This window comes from Lepisma saccharinum, chromosome 13 (assembly GCF_977018435.1).
Source record: "Lepisma saccharinum chromosome 13, izLepSacc3.1, whole genome shotgun sequence".
NCBI lineage: Eukaryota > Metazoa > Arthropoda > Insecta > Zygentoma > Lepismatidae > Lepisma > Lepisma saccharinum.
This window is the reverse complement of record NC_139241.1, coordinates 47160370-47184473: the sequence shown is the minus strand read 5'-3', so window position 1 is coordinate 47184473 and position 24104 is coordinate 47160370. Positions and strand designations below refer to the sequence as shown.

General features: G+C 38.0%; 1 protein-coding gene across 5 annotated transcripts in view; it reads right to left on the bottom strand.

Moving 5' to 3' along the window:
• The window catches only part of LOC145997253 (nuclear pore complex protein Nup50-like), a 48910-nt gene that overhangs the window by 7116 nt on the left and 17690 nt on the right, over positions 1-24104 (bottom strand). For all 5 annotated transcript variants that reach the window (XM_083134104.1, XM_083134100.1, XM_083134103.1 and 2 more), the window contains exons 2-3: positions 22026-22199; positions 1352-2322 (exon numbers count right to left, since the gene is read on the bottom strand). In XM_083134104.1, the coding sequence (XP_082990230.1) occupies positions 1352-2322; positions 22026-22184 (1130 nt within the window). In that variant the 5' untranslated portion in view covers positions 22185-22199. The remainder of the gene's footprint in view (positions 1-1351; positions 2323-22025; positions 22200-24104) is intronic.

Genomic DNA, 24104 nt, shown 5'->3' with positions numbered 1-24104 from the left:
TGCAAGTGTCTATCGTGGCTTACTCCATATCCTATCAGTAATCACTGATAAATGGAAAGTGACATATCTAGGGTGTACCAAGTACTGTATCTGAGAGCTCAATGATCATTGCTCCGAAACGAAGCTTTCACCTTGCACACGTAAGAATTTGGTCACAGACTATAATGTACTGCATGATTCCTGAAGAAATTCGATGTTTATTTGGTTTTTAGTCTGAAAAAGACCCTGATATGGGGTGGAAACGTTATGTATAAAGTGTCTTTTACATAATACTGCCTTGGTCAGCAGTTTTAATGTTTTTTCAAACATGGAAACAAAGCTTAATTATGTTATCATTAGCATATATTCAAATTCCAAATTCAAAACCAGATCAAACCAGACCTTTCTGTTTATCTTCGCATGTGATGCTTTACTTGCAATTTAAATAAATCATTTTTGCCAGCAAAACCAGTGAGCCATCCCTATGTTAGAGCAATGTGAAGATTTTGCACCACGAATTCTGAGCGATCATCTGGTGTCTGGGAAATGCATGTAGTGTAGGCCTGCAACCAATTTATTTTTTTTCAGGGGAGGGGAGTGAGCCGTCATCTAAAGTTGAAAAAGTGTGGGGGTAGAAAGTCCTGAAAATAATTTATCAGTATATACGATGTTTAATCCTGCTAATGAAGTCAATGTTTAACAATACACACTATTTAAATGGGATATTTGTACGATTTCGGGGGGGGGGGGGCTTCGGGGGCTTCAGCCCACCAAGGTGTCGGTGCGTAGGCCTTGGCCAGTAAGGGCTGTTTCACCACGGGTTATTTGGTATTTAACATTTTTGGCTCAGTCGGTAACGCGTCTGACTACCATGCTCAAGGTCCCGGGTTCGATCCCCGGCCGGTTCAAATCCGGGAACTTTTCTAACGGTGGAAGCGGCCCCGGCGCCTACCCAGCGTCGAATAACATGGGTACCTGGGGGAAACCCTGGGGGGTAAAGGCGGTCAGGGGCGTGATGCTGATCACATCACCCCCACTCACGACCGGATCAAGAAAGTGTGGGGCGTTACCCCCACACCCCCTATACGCCTTCATGGCGTGGTGCTATGCACAGGGGAACACTTTACCTTTTACCTTTTTTTACCTTAATTAATGTTGACAAGCAGTATGGTAATAAATCCCCCAGAAATTAAATTATTTCCCTGTGATTTTATCTTCCTTGCGCTGAGCCATTTTTTTTTAATGCAAATTAGGTGACACTCAAAACATAGGATGTCAGGCGGAACTAAGAATGACTTGATTAAATTGATATAGTGACACAGTAACAAAAATAAATTAAAAAATAACTTGCAAATACGAATCTTCCACTTACCTTCCTCCAAAAGTAAAATTTCCAGGTTTTGGAAGTTGAGCCAGGCCAAAACTGAAACCTTGTTTTGAGTCCTTATCACTATTTACACTGTTTTGACTTCCAGCTTCAGTACTTGCTGCACTCTGCTTTGGTAGTCCACTAAATATTGTATCACTCAATGGTTTGCTTGATTTTGCATCACCACTTCCCGAAGTAGCAGAAGAGGTGGCATCTTTTCCGATCTTGTCTTTATTGCCAAAAAGTGACTTCGAACTTGAATTGCCGGAACAGAAATTAAAAGTTGGCATCGTACTCGTAGGTTCTTCGTTCGATTTGGCTGGAGAAGTAACTTTTGCCTTCTTAGATGGAGATCCAGCAGTGGCGTCACTATCACGTTTTACCGAACTGCTCTTCTTCGATTCAATCTCAGCCAGATGATTGTCGTAGTCTCTAAAGACAGGAGTGAGAAGGCAGTACGGGTCATTGTCCACGTGCATCTTAATCCAAGACGAAACACTTTCGTTCAAGCTCTTCAGCTGGGCGAGATATTCTGCATCTTCATCATTATCACCTGCCTTAGCACTGTGCACACCAGCACCATTCGTCTTGAAGATCGAGGATTGTGTTCCTGGCATCTGAGTTTCATTAGACTTCTTTGCAAAACTGAAGCCTTTAAATGCCGAGGAACTGTTAGTTTGGCTTGTTGGTAACGTGGCACTGCCCAGAAAAGGGAAAAGTGGTGATGTCGACTTTGCGGCACTGTCCTTGCTTGGGAAATTAAAATTTAGACCTTGCGAACTCTGAGCCTTGTCCTTCTCACCATTACTCTGGTTTAGAAAACTGAAGCTTGGAAGTGCTCCTTTCGTTTCATTGCTGTCACTGTCCCCACTTTGTGGTGGTCTGCTCAGAAAGCTGAAATCTGGGGTACCCATGGTTGGCTTGCTCTTTTGCACCAGGCCTGTGAATCCACTGAAAGGCTTTGGACCACCTTCCTGCAAGAAAAAAAAATGACCAAGATAATTAAGGAGAAATAATTCCTTTATTTTAGTGGGTGCCTTTCAGCATGGCCGTCAGTAGGTGGGGGACACGTGCCCCTCGATAATTGATGGGAGGGGGGATCATCCCCCCAATATTTTTACTATTTTCCAAAATCGTATTAGTTTTTGAAAGAATGATTTTTTTTTTTTAAATAATGCTATACGAGTGGAACTATACTCATAAGCACGTATAAGCAGTGGAATAGTGTCTATAGTCATCAAAACTTTTTTTTTTTGTAAATCCTGAGACTCTCTACCTCTTTATTTCATTCATTAATAATAATAATAATAATAATAATAATAATAATATAGTCTTTATTGAGAGGGCGTTTTTCGGCCTCGCGGGCCGTTCTTACAACAAACCCTTTAAAAAAACATACTACAATTGACACTTTCGACTTCTTGAAAATCATTGTTGCAGTAGAAAGAATAAAAAAACAAAAAAAAAAAAAAAAACATTCCTACTTATAATGTAAACAATTAATGTACTGAAGGTACAGAGTTAAATCTAAAACCACAATTAGAATACAATTATTACAGCTAAAACTAAAACCAATTAGAAGTTGTATTTTCTTTGAAACCATCTCTGAAAACTTAAGGAAACTTAGTATCACAAAGATACGAAAACGCCGAAATGAATGAAAGATATTGAGCCCCGTGGTATTCTTTACCGCTAACCATACTTATGCATTCGTCCGCTTTCTGTTGACAAGGTGTAAAGAAAATACAGGTACTTACTATTAACTATAATGCTGTATTATAATATATATGTACACACAATACGTAATTACACTGTCCTGAACTCCTGCCTAAGGAAACTGTTTACATGAAGTTGGAAGCTGGTGTTACAATAACACACTACTAGTTCTTGAAAGAAAGATATTGAGCACTGTAATGTTCTTGTGATAATCAATTACATATCACTACACTTCACTGAAATGTAGCCACTGAAATGTAGCCACGTTGGGCCAACGTTATCCATAATTGTCTGCTACGCTACGGTTTTCGGCTGTTGCCAGAGTGGCTTCTCCACTGAAAACTGCAGTGTGTAAAAGATATGGTGGTAACAAGACACCACGCTCAGAATGAATTAACCAATGCGAGTGCAGGTTCCTTAAAGCATTAAATATACACAAAATAAACAATTAAAGTTATACAGGGTGACCACTCTAGGGCCATGATAAAATTCAAGTATAATTCCTGGTTTTCAAGGTGAACTTTCCAAAAAATCAAGGTTTTCTCTATTTCAATCTTACGTTTTCCTGCCTCTCACCACCCACACACATAAATGTATTAACAATATAAAGGGCATGTGTGATTCCAATACACCCAAAAATTCTAACTCAATTCAATTAAACCCTATACATTTTAAATATTTAAGGTACGGAATTGATATTTGCCATATCACATACACTCGAAATACACCTACAAACGCACACAAGTCACAAATGTTACGGGATATTCTAATCTACGAAAAGTTGTTAACTGTATAAGAATTTCAAACTCGAAATTTACCAAATGAATGTCAAGATATCTGATCTTGCAATAATCTTACATCTGTTCTACAAAGGACACTAACAAAGTAAATGGATTGAGAAAATTCTGTTTTATTTCCACGCAGCTTTATTTTCCTTCCTCGATAAAAATAAAATCTAAACTGTGAAAAACTTGTCTTAGGGCATTTATAATACAAGTTGCAATTTTTCACGTCTACTGAGAAAAATTTACGCAGAATTCATGCATAATTTCCAGAATTCAAGGAATTCCCTGTGAGTATCCACCCTGTTATACAGAAACAAATGAATAAGCAAAATGAGCAACACAAAGGTCTGTTAAATGCGAATATAAATATATATATAAAAGAAAGATAAATTGTAGTTAGTTTTGTAGAGATAAATCTCCAACAACACACATAAAATCAACACCCACACCCAGCTGGGATTTGAACCCATCAACTTTATGACGAGATCAAAAGACTACAACTTACCATGTTCTGCCACCTAGCTCGCAGATACATACGAGGGTTGCTAAGTTTCTGCAAACTACCACCAACAGTGGCGCTAGTGTTCCGCTATTATAAAAATCTGAAGACTAGACCTTTTTTATGTTTAAATTATTTTTGATTGTTTGTTTAAGTCTATTCGTTTATTTTTCACAGCAGTTTAAAGAAGTGGTTTCGTGTAATGGAAACTTCTCATGAACACTTTCGGGCAATGATTTTTTATGATTTCAAATGTACACTGGTGTGCAAAATTAAAGCAACACATACACAGGTGCTGGAAACACACATGAACATTGATTTATTGCACATAATTAACATATACCTTACAAACCACAACAAAAGAAACACCACATCTATCCATAGGACTTCGGGGGTAGGGGAATAAATACTTTTGTGTGCATTCACACGTTCAGTTAATGGTACAAACAAAAAACAAAACTGGTTATGTCTGTTCAACATGGTGTGTGATCACCTCTGGCAGCAATACAAACCTGATAACGACGTGCGATGCTGCGAATCAGGACACCAATGTTATCTTGTGGCAATGACTCTCATTCCTCCTGGAGAGTGGTTGGTGCATGCTGCGTCCTGCAATGAGTTGTCCTAGAGAATCCCAAACATGTCTTATTGGATTTAAGTCGGGTGAGCGAGGAGGCCACTACATGCACACATAATCTTCAACTGCCAGGAAGTCATCGACCAACCCTGCTCTATGGGGACGAGCATTACCATCCATGAAGAGAAACTCTTGGCTGACAAAACCTCGAAACAACCAAACCTATGGAGCCATCTCGGTACCTGACAGCAGATAAACCTTGCCGTACCACTTCGTGCAGAGCTGTTTTTCTAGTTGCCATGATACCTGCCCACACCATGTTGGAGGCACCTCCATATCGGTCTCTTTCCACAATATTCTCAGGTCGAAATTGTGGTCCTGGTTCTCTCCAGATGCAAATATTCCATGAATTGGAGTGGAGACCAAATCTTGACTCATTACTGAAGAGAACGTTGGCCCACTCTTCATCCATACAGTTGACGGTACCACTCCAGGCATCTTCTTTCCTAGAGTAGAGTCAAAGGGACACAGACAGCTGGTCGCCTGGAATACAGTCCTCTTAGTCAAAGCCTCCTGTACACAGTGAATCTCGATACAAGAGTTCCAGTGGATGCTGCAGGGTCAGATGCTACCCGCGGTACAATACGACGGGTGTATTGTCTTGATCTGATAGACATAAAACAGTCTTCTCTCACTCTTGTCACTCTTGGTCGTCCTTGCCCAGATCGTCGGGATACATTTTCAGTCTCGACAAATTGCTGCCACATTTGAGATACAACAAACCCATGCACATTGAGCAATCTGCAGACATCAGCTTGCGACTGCCCTGCCTCCATTCGACCTATCGCTCTCTACCGTAGTGAGTCTTCCAGACATCTCCTCTGTGCCATAGTGTATTGTAGACACGTTACAAGTCGATGCTGCAGTGATACAAGCAGCCACCAAAAGGTACACCTGCCACTAGCGATACTGCAGTCATCATCATACTGTAGTCATACAGTACTGCTGGACACAACTTCCTTCTTCCGTTTAGAACACACGACCATAATACTCTGCATGCATTTAACAGCAATCTTGGACCATTTATGAGATGTTTCTACCTGCAGGGCGAGATTTATGTTTGTTGCTTTAATTTTGCACACTAGTGTAGTTTAACACCGAAACAATGCATCGAGCGACTTCATTTGGCTTTTGGGGATGAAGCACCATCCAATAGGACTGTGTACAATTGGTTTTCCGAATTCCAGTATGGTCGCACATTTCTCAGTGATGAATTTCGTGAAGGTCGTGCATCCACGTCTGTTGCCAGTAATGGTGATGCTGTGCGTGAAATGATTGAGAGAGATCGGCATGTGACATACCATGCGATTCAGGCATCCTTGAACATTGACATGAAAGCAATACATACAATTTTGCATGGTAATCTGAATGTACGGAAACTTTCAAGCCGTTGGATCCCACACAACTTGACCAAAGCTCAAAAACAGGCTCATGTAAATTGGTGTAGAGACATCAGGGTTTTTTCAGGTTATGTTTATAAATAAATATATTTTAAAAATGAAATACATTTTTCCCTGATAGGAACATTCAATTTGTATTGTTTTAGTTCACTGAATAATAAACTATTTAATATTTTCTGTTAATATTGTTAAGAATTGACAATCAAGGTCTCACACCTTCAAATGATTAACTAAAAACATACATAACCCGTGCCGCAACACACTATTTAGGGCCCAGGTCTACCTACAGACTGCCGGCCGCACTCCCACCTGATCCTACTCTTATGGGGTGACGTGTGGTCAGCACGACGAACCCCCAGTCGTCAATGTAGGTTTTCATAACTGGGTTACGCTACTCATTCGTAGCTCTCCAATTTAATCATGATGGTGAGTGTTCACCAGTCTCATACGAAGGCCGAAATCTCATGAGAAAAGGTGTTACATTTCCCCAAGGAGAGACAAACCTGCACACGTCCCATAGCCGGAGCCCAAAGCATGACATCACAGCCACAGTGCAGGACAAATGATTAAATTATCTAAAATACTATGTTCTGAAGAATTTGACCAACAGTTTGATTCTACTATTGCTGGATGGTGTAATAGCTAATATATCTACGATCAGTTTCCAGGATTGCGCATTGCAATACTATACTAATACTTGATAGTTGTGGTGGAGTGGTTAGCATAGCATCTGAGCATCTGCAATGCCAGGGGTCCCGGGTTTGAATCCTGGTTCGGACGTGGATGTTTGTGTTTGTCCCAATGATAATACAGAGAGCAGGTCCCCGTGGCAGAATGGTAAGCACTTCGCACTATGACGGCAGAGGTCCCAGGTTCGAATCCTGGCCTGGGCATGGATGTTTGTGAGTGTTCATTCATCGATTTCATCATATTATCACTCATTCGCAAATTAGCCAAAAGTGGCACAAGAAGCGAAGTAAAATAAAGCAAATCAATAGATAATAGAGAAAATTGAGAAAATGGAGAGAAGAAGGGGTATACTACCACTTAGGGGTATTACTTTTATTACAAATGTAAAAAAAGTAGACAGACTGGCTGACTGTCATGCAGAACAGCTGGGTTTGAATCTTGGGGTGGGTGATCTGAGGTCAGATCCGGTCTTCTCCCTGCATAAAGCAGCTCTGGAACTCACCCATCCTCAAATCAATGGGTCCTGAGGGGTAAAGGCAGCCAGAGTTTGGTTGTGATCACATCACCTCCAAAATCGCAGAGATCAAGAATGTTGGGACTTACCCCCAAATCCCCTGAATGTGCCTTCATGGAACGGTAGCTGCACACACACTCTTAATTCTGCTTCAATACAGTTTGTTCACAGTTGTGTTCTCATTATTTTTGTGGATGTTTCAAGTTTAAATATCTCCTCAGTGTATTAACTATGCCAAAATTATAAGGCTGACATATTTGATTGTCTTGATTGATTTCATCCAAATGGAATACCATATCCATCCTCCAAAATATCTGGTTGCTATGAAACTAACAGTTCCCATGGACAAAACATTAGTGGCTCCCATTTGGATCACAACATACATATGCACTATATTGTTAAAAAAATTATTTGTCAAGCCATAGCTTAAGGAATGCCCTAAAATAATTTAGTGTCAATTCTTTATGGCCAACAATGTAGTTTAGGCAGATATTTGAAAGTGGTATCAGAATTTGGAGTTATCTCAGAATATGAAAAAATCAATTTTTCATCCACCATCTTAAAATGCTTTCAACAAATGCAAATGCAAAATAAAATCATTGCCTGAGTGTATCTACTTGTGACACGAATTTCAGCTTAAAAACTCTAAATTTGCTACAGATATCGTGGTCTCCTGATTAGTGATTTTCTCCCACCCTTCCTAAACCACACACTATATTACAGAGTAATGCTCAAGTAATGTCCTAAAGTAGCTGAGACTTGGTTTTCTTAATCTACGAAAATCAAACCTCAAATATTTGCTTAACTTAAAGCTCTCGCAAGGCATATTAAATCAGTCTGTGTCATCTACCATCTATACATGGTGACAATGTTTTTCTCAAATACAATATGACACCAATCCTTTAAGTTATCGTGTCCCTCTAAAAATTGCAACTCAAAAGTTTTACATTTATGGCAAAATGTATGTATGCGATTTTACCACCACTCCTCTCCTAACTAGCTCTATCTCTATAGCCTTCTTGACCCTGAAGGTTCATGGCTGCAGCAACATAGGCTTTCCATCTGTCCCTATCCTGAGCAAGATCTATATACTCTTTTCCATCCCTACCAATTTCCTTTAGGTCCATCTCAACGATATCCCTCCATCTTCGTCTTACCATCAGGGTTCCCAACAAGAATCCTGTAAACTCCTCTTTCCTCTCCCATTCGTGCCTCATGGTCTGCCTACCTAAGTCTTCTTGATTTAATCATTCTAATAATATCTGGACATGAATACAAATTATGTACTTCTAAATTATGTAACCCTCTCCACTCACCTGTCTCCTCATCCCTTTTAGGTGCAAATATTTTCGTAAGGATCTTATTTTCCAATACTCTCAATTTATGTTCCTCTTTCAATGTAAGGGACTAAGTTTCATATCCATATACAGAACTACAGGCAAAATTACTGTTTTGCATATTTTAGTTTCTTAGATATGAAATGAGAAGACAAAAGTTTATGAAGAGAAAAGTAACATGCATTTCCTAAATCAAGCCTGCTTTTTATTTCCTCTTCAATATCATTTTCATTTGTTAGTATTACTCCTAAGTAAACTGGTTCAAACGAGTTATCAATAATTACATTTTGATTATTACCTAACACTTGGTTTCGGCCTGTAAGCATATATTTAGTTTTCTCTTTGCTAGCTTCCAAACCTATCTCTTTAGCTGCTTTGAAAAATATTTTAACATTATTCTTAATTGTATTTACATCATCTGCATATGCTAACAGCTGAGTCACACAGTTTAATTTTAGTCCTTCTAAACTATGAAATATAATTTTAAAAGTTTTACTGCAAAATTGCAGACCGACAAATTATCTACAATTACTGAGTTTAGTTCCTTATACTCCGAAAATGCTTTGCAGATAGTTTTGGGGAAAAAGAGCATGCTATAGAGCTTGCGTACAACATGAGGAAAATCAGTTTTTCCTTCACCATCTTGAAACACATTGTTCAATTTCACTCACATGTAATACCATTGCAGTCTGTCAAGGTTTCTAATTGCAGAAACATGTTATCATGGTCACTAAATAGATGACTTGTCTATCTTTGCCCATCCACCCCATCCATGCTCCTCCTAAATCGTGCATTATGTTTCAATAATTTTATTGTGAACTTACAGTCCAAGTGATGTCACAATGCTCCTGAAAGTTTTATGCACAAACCTCAAAATTGTAGTCTCTAAAAAGGTTTGAAAATGTCAAAAATGGTCAAAATATGAAAGTATACGTATGCATTGTATTTACTTGAGTACCCCACACCCCTATTTTTAAGGAAAAAAGAAATTGTGGTAGATTATGAGAGTGCTCGACTTCCTGGGTATAGAGCTCCTAACCACAAACAACATTTATCCTACATGGGCAAACAACCCATTGCGTTCAATCAATGCATTGAACAGCTGGGAGGGAGGGAGGGGACACTGTCTCAGTGCAAGGTATTGGAAAGAAAACAGAACATTTGCACACATACTAAATTTTGAGAAATGAAATGAATAATTTGAGAAGTGTTTGGTTTAATTATAGCACAGTAAACTTTATTCTACTTTCACATTTCAATAAAATATACTCAATTCTCCTTTGTAATGTTTTATACATGGAAAAATTTATTGTGAAAGTTGTTCGTCACAGGTGAAACTATGTGGCTTGCCCACATACGGAAGTGACTGGTATCTAAAGTGCACCACATTTCAAAATTATAAACTTTGTTCGTTCAATGTTTTATCTAAGCATCTCAGATCCTTGATTTTTTGTTTCTTTTATATATGTTTGCAATATTTCTGTTAAAAGTCAATTTCTAACATGATTTGAGAAAAATATCCTGAAAAAACTCACTGTGACTGGTATCACATTAATTATTTTCACTATTATAAGCTTGGCTAAGCCTTTATTTTACAAGTTTTCTCAAACTGTTGACAATGCTAGAACCTCTCAATTATTTAAAACAAAAATTTACAACATTTTCTGGAAAAAAAAACACATTATGAGTGGGTTTTTGGTTTTTTTTATTTTATTTTTTTAAAAAAAAACCCACATGGGGATTCAAGGATTTTCAACTTGTAGCGCTGCTGTCGATTTTCAACACGCAACCCTCCTCCTGCGGTTCTCGCGTCTGCGGGATGTGCCCCTCGCAGTGCAGTGGATGTGGGGGGGGGGGGGGGAGGATTCACCTGCCAGTTTGTAAGCTTATCTTTTTCTTGCCATCTGGGTTTGCGTTGTTCAGGCAGAGACCTTTATGAAATCAGGTAACTTCAGTGGCTCCTTTCAAAAAACAAGGCTGACAGTTTTGGAAGTCGAAGCAGTGAATCATCAAGATTAATAGTCACACAAATTACGCCAGTTTATGAGTCTGATCCGAAGGGAAGGCAAAATACGTCGTTCAATTATTGTTATTAAAACACTTCGCTTTTGTTCCTATTTATTTACTTTAAGCACAATAATGGGAATAAATATACGCAGTAATTGAATCGAATAAAATGTAAAAAAGAAGGGACAGATATTCCTATTTCGACATTTTATTTTCTTTACTTCATATAGTTATAAATATTTTGAAAGTCCAGAGCTCACAGAATCTTTTCAGGCAGGAAGGTTTCAAACATTCGTACCTACACATTTATATTAATTTATTGAAACTCATTAAATAATAAAATATTATTTAACGTTCTCGAAGACAATCAACACGTGTGTACCCCCCCCCCACCCCCACACACACACACCTCCTAGTCCTGCGTTCATCCCAGCAAAAGAATTTCCCACCGTATTAAGACAGCAATGCATTCAAGTATGAAAGTGGTGTGGAGCAGATAAATTATTCTAAATTTCTTTGCACCCCATGAATTCAAAACATTTAGTATAAAAATCAGCAATTTAAACTGACGTATTAACGTGACGTGTAACATGCAACTGTCCCTTTACTCAATCTCTGGCACCGCGTCATTGGTTCTCATTTTCAGTGTCTCTCGCTGGCTAATAATAAGTGGGGCGAGCACAGTGCTTTTACACAGAACATAAAATCTGCTTTGAATGGGCAATTGTTCTTGTGGATTATTTTTTAGATTATTATAGAAGATTTCACTCCTTGTTTTAATGTTAACAACTGCACAAGCACTTCCAACAAGCAGAGGCGGCGCAGGGACATTTTTCTTGGGGGGCACAAGATTAACAATGTGGGGCATGGAAAATTCCATTTTTGAACAGCACACATGAATTTCCTGTTTCTTACTGGAATATTTATAATTATTATTTCTTAATTTTTGAGGATTTTTGATAATTTTAAAAACAGATAATTCCGAAATATATGAAGATCTTGGCCCTAGTTCTGCACTCGTTAGGGATTTAATGGAAATTGTGAACAAATATAGGTCTAAATCAAGGACGTATTTAGGTTGGTCCAGGGGGTCCGGACCCCCGAAAGACTTATCAAGTACTAAAATTAAGTAATGAAAAATACAGCATGATCCTTTTGGGTATGGATAAAATGAAATGGATGTGAATTTTTTTTTGGTCAAATGTAATTACCTGAAATATTGTATACAAAAGACTTAAAGGTGGGAGTTTTTATTTTTATACACTATTAACAGTTTGGTACAGTTTTCAGTTTTCTACATGGCCTCCATTGCGAACTCTGCACAACTCATAATGGTGATTCAATCTATTCCACCTCTGGTGTAACATCTCTGGGGTGATTCTGTCGAATGCCTGTAAGGGGGTGCACAATGTTCAAGTTGTCTTGTTGGAGTTGGGGCAGTAGAAACAACTGCAACATGTCTAAGTAAGAAAAATGACATATTGTGTTCTCAGAAAAGAAAAATGGTCCGTACACTTTATTGCGACTCTCTGCACACCACGCTAACAATATCCATTGGAAGACAAGGATTATATTGGGATCATATGGCTTTGAAGAACAGAAAGGACGTATCTAGGGGGTCCGGACCCCACCGAAAGACTTATTAAGTATGAAAATTAAATTAAAATATATGTACTTGTTTAGCATTGGATGCTTAATTTCCTCTGAACTTATTGGAAGACAAGGATTATATTTGGATCAGACATCTTTGAAGAACAGGAAGGACGTATTTTATGGGTCCAGACCTCCCCTCCCCACCCAAAAGACTTATTAAATATGAAAATTAAATAATGTCATTTGCAATGACCTAAGTTTAGTCGTAGCAAAAGACTTATTAGTTCTGTTTATGTTCATTTAACCAAATGTTATTCATTCATTGTATAACACGGTCTGTATGGTCAAATTAGATTTCTAGTGTTATCACTCATATAGGAGGGCCTGTATGGTCATATGATAATTTTCTGTGCAAGGTTGGCAACTCTGCAAAATTAAGCGAGTTGGTAACGATGGGAAAAGTTAGAGATTTTGTTTCTTGCGGTGGCATTATGTGAAAAAAAATGAAAGATGACTTTAGTGTAAGTCTAAGTTTGTGTGATTGCAAGTTCTTTTGTGATAATATTGTGACTATTTTACTCCTTATAATCTGCTGGAAATAGCAGAGCTGAAATTTAATTAAGAGATTGGCCTCTGTAAGGTTTGTGTAAACTAAGTATCTTCGTGGAAAATTTTGGCTTCGCAACATGAGGGCCCGATAACAATAAAGTTTTAAACGGAAAAGGAACCAAATAGGTTTAAAAGCACAACTTATCTAATTGTGATAGTGATAGTGTGAAGGATACAGTGTTGATGTTCCGAGCAACGATAATTCATCCTTACGAGAATCACGAAGGTATATAGGTGAAGTGTAAACATGAATAGTGGCATGAGTCTGAGGAGCAAGTCTAAGAAGACCATGGGTCCCGAATTGGAATTTGGTTGCTGTGAAGATCTGGCTGACGACATGGAGTACTTTCAGTGTCCCACTAGAAAACATTCTGGCCATAAAGATCCAGTTATTATTGAGGGAAGAAAGAGAAGCCATGAGGGAGGAAGCTCTGATGAATCGCCACCTAGAAGAAGCAAGGGATTTAAAATGCCTCGTCTAGCCGACATAGCTCACATTCCAAAATTCAACGGGGATATTGAAGCACAGTCAGCGGAAAAATATCTTCGGGAGTTGAATGTTAGTTTCGAATTGCTTAGAGTTATTGCCACATGCCACACGTTTTCATAGGCAAAGTTGAACATTGGCTGTCAGGAAACATTGACAACTTTATAGATTACGCTGAGTTTTGTGACATATTCCGTGAGGAATTTGCGTCAAGAAAGGCAAAGCAAAGACAGTTAGCTGCAGTCAGAAATAGATGATACTATCGGCAATTACATGAAAACATGGAAAGTTACGCCTGGAGCGTATATGCTGCATATAGAAACCTGTCTGACAACTTCAGTGAAGATGAAATCATAAACCTGATAATAGGGCAGTTACCCTACAGAATTAGAAGTCTGTATTTAGCTCATGCTCCTAAATCAATTGACGAGTTGGCTCACTTTCTGAAGGATTTTGATATGTATGATGATCCAGATGCTTGGAAGGGAAGAGAAGAATTTAAAAGGAAAGATGTCAATGATAAGAAGGACTTCAAGGTGAGAAATGTTCAGAACAAACCATAGATCTGGTGGTCAATTTCTTAGATGAAATAGATTTAATAACACTAGACAAGATCAAAAGTTTGAACAAACTAGGGATGAAGAAGATAGGATGAACTTCAATAGGAACAGATATCGGAACAGAGAAACCCGAAATAGAAGTTATGGAGATTCCAGAGGGAGCAGCCCGAGTTCATATAGAAGATACTTGCCTCGAAATAGATCAAGATTAGAAGAGTCTGCTGAAACTGGAGTAAACGATTTAACTTCTGAACAAGAACAAGCTGTGGCTACGGCTCAAGAATTCCATTAGAGCCAAAGGTCACAGTCATCTCAGAGAAACTAAAGCCTTGTCTGGATGCTTCCTTCCCATTTGGGGAAGGGACTTAGAGGAGCCACCCTACCATACAATTACAGATATCCAGGAAATACAGGTAAATTTTCAAATAACAGAGACTGAAGAGGAAAGAATGGTGCAAGAAATGAGAATGGCTCACGAAAGAAGGGAAATATATAAGTCACCGGTAGTATGGGCTAAGATGATGGATATTCCCGTGACTTGCATTATTGATACAGGGAGCGAGTGTTCAGTACTAAGCTATGCCATCTGGACCAAATTAGTAAACAGTCTACCTGGAATGCAGCTACACAATGTTCCAGAAGTAAGACTGGTTGACTTCTCGGGCAGTCTAAAGAAGAGGGTGTGTGGTAGCCGATCTGTTGAGATAGAAATAGGAGGAATGAACTTCCAACACTGAAGTTTTTATACTAAAGGTTGTGGTACCGATCTTTTATTAGGAATGCCATTTTTACAGCGGCACGAAGCCGAGATTAGTTTCCGGAAGAATGTAGTAAAGTTACACTTTGGTACAACTCCTAATGCGAATGAAGGAAATCCTTTATGTGTTGACATTGTGCGGTACATCCAGAGAATCCAAGAAATGGAAGATGATGAAGAATGGATGTGTACCTCATTGGACCTTAGAGAAGGTCGCTGCAGTTGACATATCTGATTCTCAACGAGTGGAGTTGTTATCCGTGTTAATGGACTATCAGCAGGCATTTTCTGAGGAACCAGGTACCATGAAGGATGTTGAATTTGAGATCGTCTTGACAACTACCGAACCTATATACCGAGCACCATACCCTGTTCCTATATCGAAAAGAAAGGCCTTAGAGAAGGAATTAGAATTGTGGAAGAGCTGGAAGATTATACAACCTTCGGTGTCCCCGTACCAGAGTCCTCTTCTAGTTGTAGACAAACGTGATGGCAGTGTCCAGCCCTGTATAGATTTTCGTCTGCTAGATATTATGCTAGTACTACAGAGTTCTGTTAAATCTCTAACGAGTCTCACCTGCGATTCGAAGGATTTAGATACTTACCCAGCCTAGATCTAATATCCAGATATCTCCAGATAACCTACTGGATCATTTTGATTGGTCAAGTAATGAAACCTGTTTTTGCCCAGACCAAATGGGAATTAAAGTTATTCCAGCCTAGAACAAGAAAGCGTGAGAGAAACAGCACAGTTGCTACATCCCAAAACAAAGCAACCAATGGATCTTGTGAACTTTGACAACCTCAAGATCTACAGTTGCTCCTCAGAAAGAAGAAAGGAACTTGGATGTGATGCAACGAACTAAGGTGTTGTGACGATTGTTTAAGTAAATTATAAAAAAACTTTCTTCAAAAATTTTTACCCGGAGGAGGGGCAATTTGAAACGACCCAAGTTTTGTCATAGCAAATGACTTATTAGGTCTGTTTATGTTCATTTAACCAAATGTTATTCGTTCATTGTATAACATGGCGTGTATGGTCAAAGTAGATTTCTAGTCTTATCACTTGTATAGGAGTGTATGGTCATAAGATAATTTTCTGTGCGAGGTTGGCAACTCCGCAGAATTAAGCGAGTTGGTAACAATGAGAAAAATTAGGAGATTTTGTTTCTTGCGGTGGTGTTATGTGAAAAAAAATATGAAAGATGACTTTAAGTAAGTCTAAGTTTGTGTGATTGCAAGTTCTTTTGTGATAATATTGTGACTATTTTACAGCTTATAATCTGCTGGAAATAGCAGAGCTGGAATTTAATTAAAAGATTGGCCTCTGTAAGGTTTGTGTAAACTAAGTATCTTCGTGGAAGTGTCTTTTAAATGTGTGTTATTAACTAATTGCTAGTTAAATCAATTACTGTTAATAAAACAATAATTATGCGATATTAAGACTGTTACTTAAACCCAGCAAGACCCTGGGTGTAAAAAGAGTTCTCGTACTCCTAGCCGGGGACGACGTAGCAAAATATACTCATTTAGCATTTGATGCATAATTTCCTCTGATTTTATTGGAAGACATGGATGATATTGGGATCATACGGCTTTGAAGGACACGAAGGACATATTTAGGAGGGGTCCGGAACCCTAAAAGACTGACCAAGTACTAAAATTAAGTAATGAAAATATTAACATTTGTTGCATAATCTATGATTATTAATTTCCTCTGAACTTTTTAGAAGGCAAGGATTATATTGGGTTCATACAGCTTTGAATGGCATTACAAAGAAGATATATGTACACTACCACTGAAAATAATATCCATAAAATATTATTCAGAAACTTACATTTCTCCAACTACATGTAATATCATTTTTGTTATTCTATAAATATTCAATTATTCGTCTATTTGACATTAATTCCATAGCCAGGGCACTTGTTTTTATGTAAATTATTCCGATCTTAACTACAGGTAATCTACGTAATAATAATATAATATTAATTTATGTATTATAATTTAAATTTAATATTAATTTGATTTAATTTAAACATTATTATTATTTCTATTTCTGATGCACTTAACCCCCCCCGAAACATATTTCTAGATACGTGCCTGGTCTACATGTATTCATTTTAATGCCCGGTGGAATTTTAAAGGAGAGATCAGGATGAGGATGATTCCACACCTCTTTTAAACCATCTCAACAAGGGATAATTATTTCCCACCCACCCAGTGGATATGTAAATTACATTATTAAATATGTCATTCTTATCGAGTTCCAGTTCAGATCAGTTAATTTTAGAGCCTTTGTTGTACATACGCAACAATAGTGAATTAAGGGAGAATAAAAAATGATACCAGAAAATTTTTTTTTTATGTAATTATGCACATTGCGAATTTGTGCAGTACAGCGCCTTCAGGCGTAAAAGGAAAAAAAATGATGAAATTTTACTTTATTTCTCCTGATAGTTTTAAGAATTTGAAAATATATTAAAATTTTATTGTTCCAGGTTAAATTGGCTGTAGTTTCAACTTTAGTGAAATAACTTGACACTTTTTCGATGTTAACAATGTTGGTAATAATACTCTCTTGAATTCCTTCTACATGTATCAACAACTTTTACTTTTAAAAAAATGTGTATCCCAATTTAGCCTTTACTGTAATACAAGACCATTGCAAACAAGTTTTTCTGGGGGGGGGGCTGTTGAGGAATATTGCCACTGACCTCTTGGCAGTCCCATTCCCGCCCTGTTAACTGATATTTGAACTCCACTTAACAATCGGAAAAGCTGGTGAAATCCTGTTGGTATTTTTCGTAATGAAGTAAGCAACCATTGGTAACACTGAAAATTATTCCCATGCCCAAGAAAAAATTGCTGGCGAACTTCAGAGTACTTCCCTTCCAGTCAGCACATTTGTAGATTGCAAGACCCAAACTTTTTTGAGGAGGAGAGAAGGAAGGAGACCTCCTAACAACTGAATGCGTTTACTGTTCTGTTATGGCGATGCATGACATCACATGAGTGTAAAGGCAAAAAGGTAAAGTTTCCTGTGCAAATAACACCGTGCTACATTTAGGGGTGGTGAGGGTATGCCCCACACATTCTCGATCTCAGTCATTTTGGATGTGATTTGATCAGCACCACCATCCAATTAACATTTGATTTGGGGCTGGGTGAACCCCAGCGCCGTTTTATGCAGGGACAAGTACGGAAAAATTCCGACCTTAGATCACCCACCCCGTTAATTGAACCTGGGTCTCTCGCGTGACAGGCGCCCCACCGACTAGACCACAACGGCTTCCTACATTACAAGGGTACCGTCAAATTTACGAAACTCCCCCTCTAATAAAGCACAAAAAATTAGGCTTTCCATAACCATTTCTTACATACCGCAACATAAACATATATATATACGCTGTTTAATAATCATGTTCCAATCAATAATGGTCCAATCCGGATAACATTTGGTTTCCGAATATCCTAATTATCCAACTATCCGAAATGAGTCCATTATCTGAATAGTTCTGTTATATCAGTTTAAGAGACTTTCCGCATGTTCATTTATTCGTTCTATCCGTATTTATTCGTTTAACACAACCTCCGCTTACTTTAAAATACTTTACGTATTCTTGCAGTCTACATTTTATTTGCAATTTTTCACTTTTTTCTGTTTTTGGTGTAACTTCTATGTATCTTTCCATCTTATTTTCTTCATTGTTCTCTTCTGTGTTTGCTGTACAGACCGTGCCAAAATAATGGGAGGGTATTTGATTTTACTTATCTCTCCATTATCATTCTTTAAATATCGCAATATGTTAAAATTCTGTTTCCCGCAGACTTTTGGGAACAAGCCGCATTGACACAGGAATACCATCGGCATCTTCTCGTAAAACTTTGGTCACTATAATACATGACCATACAAACCTATGCCCTTTAAATACACAATAATAAACATGTTTTGTTGCAATAAACAAAGTTTTAATGCACTTTCTACTATCCACTTAGGTTATTTCAATTAATCTGGACTTTCATTAAACCGGTCAACTTATCCACCCATTAGTCTGGATTAACGAGGTTTTACTGTACATGAAATTTATTTTATATTCACAGGACAAATAACGCAATGAAAAATATAATCAATTTACACAAACATTATTGGTAGTGTGTTATGCATCTCACTACCTACTGCTTATTCAAGCACATATCTAATAGGAATAACAAGTAACAAGAGTAGGCTATACTCTATTATCTATAAGTAATAAATAATGTTTGGAAGTAATGGGTTACTTGTAAGGCAGTTACAAGCAACAGTTACTTTTTAAATGATGATTACTGTAAGTCCATTACTTCTGCCAAGTGAGGAGTGGATTCTCAGATGTTAAAAAATGGAAAAATATTTACAGGGTGGCTAAAAAGTCTTTCCCTCACTACAATAAAATATTTAAAAAAAAATTATTACAGCTACATACATAATTACGTAATTACTAATTTCGTTTCCTTTTGTTTTAGGTGCAAGTTCAGTTAATATAGGAAGTGCTGTAATCGCTGAAACTGAAAATGGTGATTTCAGTGCATCTTAAGGTATCATGAGACCATATTGCAAATTACTGTGCAGCGTAACTTTACAAGGGAATATGGACAACCACCACTTGATCACAAAAGTATCACTGAATGGTATGTCAAAATTAAGGAAATCAGAAGTGTGGAATCCCTTCCACGAATGGGGCGGGGCGATCATCCGTCAATCAAGAGTGCGTTGAGGCTGTTCAACAAGCATATCAACGAAGCCCTTCCAAGCATACTCCTCGAGTGTCTCTGGAACATGGAATTCCTCGGTCTACAGTGCAATTTTTTTTTTTTTTTTATACACAAAACGGCTTCAGTTACATGTATATAAAGTCCAGTTAGTGTTAAGCTTTGAAGCCGCATGATCATCCCCGTCAAGCTGATTTTGCGACCAAGATTTTGCAAAGGATCGATGACGATAATAATTACCTGCAGCGTGTGTGTTTCCACATGTCTGGGAAAGTAAACAGGCACAATGTGAGAATATGGGATTCAGAAAATCATCATTTTGTCATGGAACAAGAAAGAGATAGCCCTAAAGTGGATGTCTGGTGTGGCTTGATGCATGACCGAGTCATTGGTCCTTTCTTTATTTCGGAGAAGACAATAATAGCCAACATTTACCTGGACATGATGGTACTTTTTGTGGCACCTCAACTGAATGACTTGCAAACACAGTGGTTTTTCAACAAGATGGTGCACCACCACACTGGGGATTAATGGTTCAAAAATTCTTGGATGAGACATTTCCTGACAGGTCCAACCTAATGGCCCCCCGATTGCTGGACATTACGCCACTGGAATTTTTGTTCTGTGGGGTTATGTGAAGGTCAGAGAGTATGCAAAACCTGTACCTAATCTGAACACACCCAGGAGAAGGATAACTGATTCTGTTGCTGGTGTCACCCACGAAATGTTGGACAATACATGGCGAGAAATTGAATATCAATTAGATGTTCTGCAAGCAACAAACGGTGCACATGTGGAGTATTTTGACATTGTCAAAAAAACTTAAAGAGTTTCTCTTTCGTTTGTAGCAAACCATAGGACTGTACCTGGAAACAGTGGAAATATATGGCTAAGAGTAAATAATATTTTCATTCAATATTCTGTCAAACAAATAAATAGATACTCACTAGTTACAGCAGGACATGAGTTGCTTGTTTCATTCTATTGATTACAATGAACAACAAAGCACATTTCAAAGTTGTCCATTGAAAAAGTATGTCAATTAATTCTGAACAATGATTTGTATTGTGAAAACAACCTTGCACATCACACCTAGTCAGGTATGCATTTTAGACTGTTTTTGGTACTCTGCATTTTTTTTCGAACAAATTTCAGAATTTGTCTTGAAGCACTTGCATGCAGTCCATAATAGAGAGTTCAATTGCCATTCAACTGAACTAACATCCTTCACTGTTTAAAAAGCAGCTGTGTGGAAGTTTCCAGTTTTTCTATCATGCCACACAAAAAGCTTAGATTTACAGACAGGAACCCCAACTCATTTTGTAAACATCCACCTTTCAATAAATCTTGAAGTATCGCAGTTTTTTTTGGCATTTCTAAAATAAGTACAGTTATGATCTTCCCTAGAAATGTGTGTTTTATGAGCTAAAGGTTAACATCTTGCATTATTATGTAAAATAAGACTTTGTTGATTACATCGCAACTACATGGTCGGCACTCCTACCAAGTATGGCAGATTTCTGAAGAAAGAGAACAATTATTTTACCTAAAAATTGGCTCCGTAGCAATGGGTAATGAAAATAACAGTTCCTGTTCTGTACTTTTTTTATGGAAGAAAATTTTGAATTACTTTGAACTTTCTTAGCTCTACTTACAATTACTTTTGAATTAACAGTAAAGAACACAAACTTTAATAAAATGACTTTCACACCAAAAAGAATTGTAAATTGCTGTAATATACAAATATCAGCAGGACTTTTAGTTGCAGTTTTGCAGGCAACTCGACAGAAAAAGGTACTGTATTTGTTACTTGTGTGCAGTTGTCAAAAATGTGACTAATTTTATTTCAATGTGTATAAAGTTGAAGTTTGCTCAAATATTTATTATTTCAGGTGTTTACATACCAGTAAATAATATAGCCAAAATATATTTGGCACCAAACACATGACCATGAAATTAGGTGAGTGGCAGAAGTTCCCGCTGTTGTCATGTCGGAGCACAAACCGTGTGTTCGGAGGTTTAAGAGAATGACAGATGTCTTTGCAGAGTTGGTCTTTGTAATCTGGGGTCTGTAATGAACTTTCAATTCACACGATTACCAGCTCTGTATAGAATGGGACTCCAAAGTGCCCAGCATAGAGGTCTGTCTGATGCTGAAACTAGGCAACGCAGCCTGGTTGACGTTACTGCAGTGTGTGTGTTGTCCCGCTCTCGTCTTGCTTTTCCCATATGTGGTCCTAGTGCAATTCTGCCCAGCCAACTATTTTCATGGCCGAGTGTTTAGATACAAAATAAAAGTGACAGCAGCTCCATCTGTTGAGGTTTGCAGTACTTACAGAGTCACTTGATGCAGGACCTCGTCTCTTTGCTGATTTGAAGACCCTTTGTTTCAAAATTGCAGGGTCTGCTTGCTTGAAATTGCCTGCTTCCTCTGGAGCCTCTTCTTCCTCCCAGTTGTCGTGATTCAATTCTGATCCTGCACTTCGCTTTGCCATTCTCCTTCCACAAGACTGAAATTAGATAAATGATGGCATATGCACCATTACTCTTGTAACCACGACAAACAATGTTTCACTCATGTCACAAAATTTACCATTCAAATAAATTCTGCAGTCACATAATTTACCATTCAAATAAATTATGCAGTCACAATTTACCATTCAAATAAATTCTGCAGTCACATAATTTACCATTCAAATACATTCTGCAGTCAAGTCATTGACCACATCCTATATTTGATAGCAGCTATGACCGATTACTTTGGGTCATCTAGAAATTAGGCATAGGGTGTTTGGTTTCTAGGAGTGATTGAGCAATGATCGTGGTAATGGTGAAACCGAAACAACCACAACAATGGGTTCGGCATTCTTTGGTGTCGAACCAGGAGCTGCTACTAGGCTGGTGAGGGCCTGAATGCCATTGGTGGACATAGAATGGTGTGATTGCTTAATCCAATCGGTCTTGAGGTTGCAATGGCTTTAGTGTGGAAAAGAACGTGTCCAGTCCAGTTCGAGGCACAGAAAGGGTAACACTTGTGACGACTGACTTCCTCTGTTGGCTCTAGTTCAATCCGCAGTCGCGAAATGGCAGTCAAAAGACGTGACACCTGGCATAAATCACGAGTGGAAGTACAAGTACCAGTAAGTTATGTAAAGTTGTTGGAAGAGATTCTTGTCACCTACCATACCCCGACCCCTTAATTTTCCGAGATACAGAGACTGACCAGACTGAAGAAGAACAGCGTAAGAAGAAAAGTTGATATTTGGAAGTGTAAAGATCACCCTCGATGATCAAAATCTTTTGTGAAAGTGAATAAGATGATCTCTTTTTAAATATAAGAGTAAAAGAAACAGGTACCAGTTCTCTTTATTTGTCGTTTCTACATTGTGCATTGTGTCTGAAGTCTATTGTTTAATTGTAATGTGATTAAGGCTTGTTTCCATATTAAAAACACTAAGTTGCTGACCAAGGCAGTTTATTAACATAAAAAACACTTAACAGGTAACGTTTCAACCCTGTATCAGGGTCTTCCTCAGACAAAGAACTAAACTAAATCTTTCTGTGTGTAGTATATTTCATCATTTTAGTTTAGTTCTTCGTCTGAGGAAGACCCTGATACAGGGTTGAAACGTTACCTGTTAAGTGTTTTTTTATCTTAATAAACTGCCTTGGTCAGCAACTTAGTGTTTCTTTGTTTATTTGGTAACTTAAGATTTGCAAGTAACTGGTGCCTAGTGCTGTTTTTTGTTTCTTGGCAGGCACAGATCCATGGGGAGGGCGATAGGCCTTCCCAACTGCCATGCTTTGGATATATTATATTATGCCTAATAATATTCAAGACTCATTCGTTCTGTATTTTTATCGCCACGTTTAACAGGCTCGAGAAGTCCACTTTATGCTCATGATGGGCTAATCGAAACTGGACCTACAGTTTAAATTTGGATCGGAACAAGTCTACAAGATGCGTTAAAAGGGAATCGGAGCCGAGACCATTGCAGAGAATGAGTTTTTCTTTCTTTGTTTATTCTTTTTACTCCTCATATCTAACCTTCAGTTTACCGTGAAAATGGAACGAATTATGATAACAAAAGAGGAGTAGCAAAGGGTGGGCGAAGGGGCCTTGCCTCCCATGGGCTTTTTTTTAATGTAATAAATAGAAGCGAGAAAGATAGTTGGGAAGGCAGATAAAATTACATTATGTTTTTAACTGGTTATCAATTCTAGTGAAACCTTACACTTTGAATACATCAACTATTTAGTATTTTGGAATATTCAGGAAGCCAAACAACAATAATTAAATGTTCTCTTACAAAGCTTGATAAACATAAACACAATTTTTGACTTCTCATAACTTAGCGGTTCGAGAACATCGAGAAACACTATACACGCAGAAACAACAGAAAATTACTGAAACT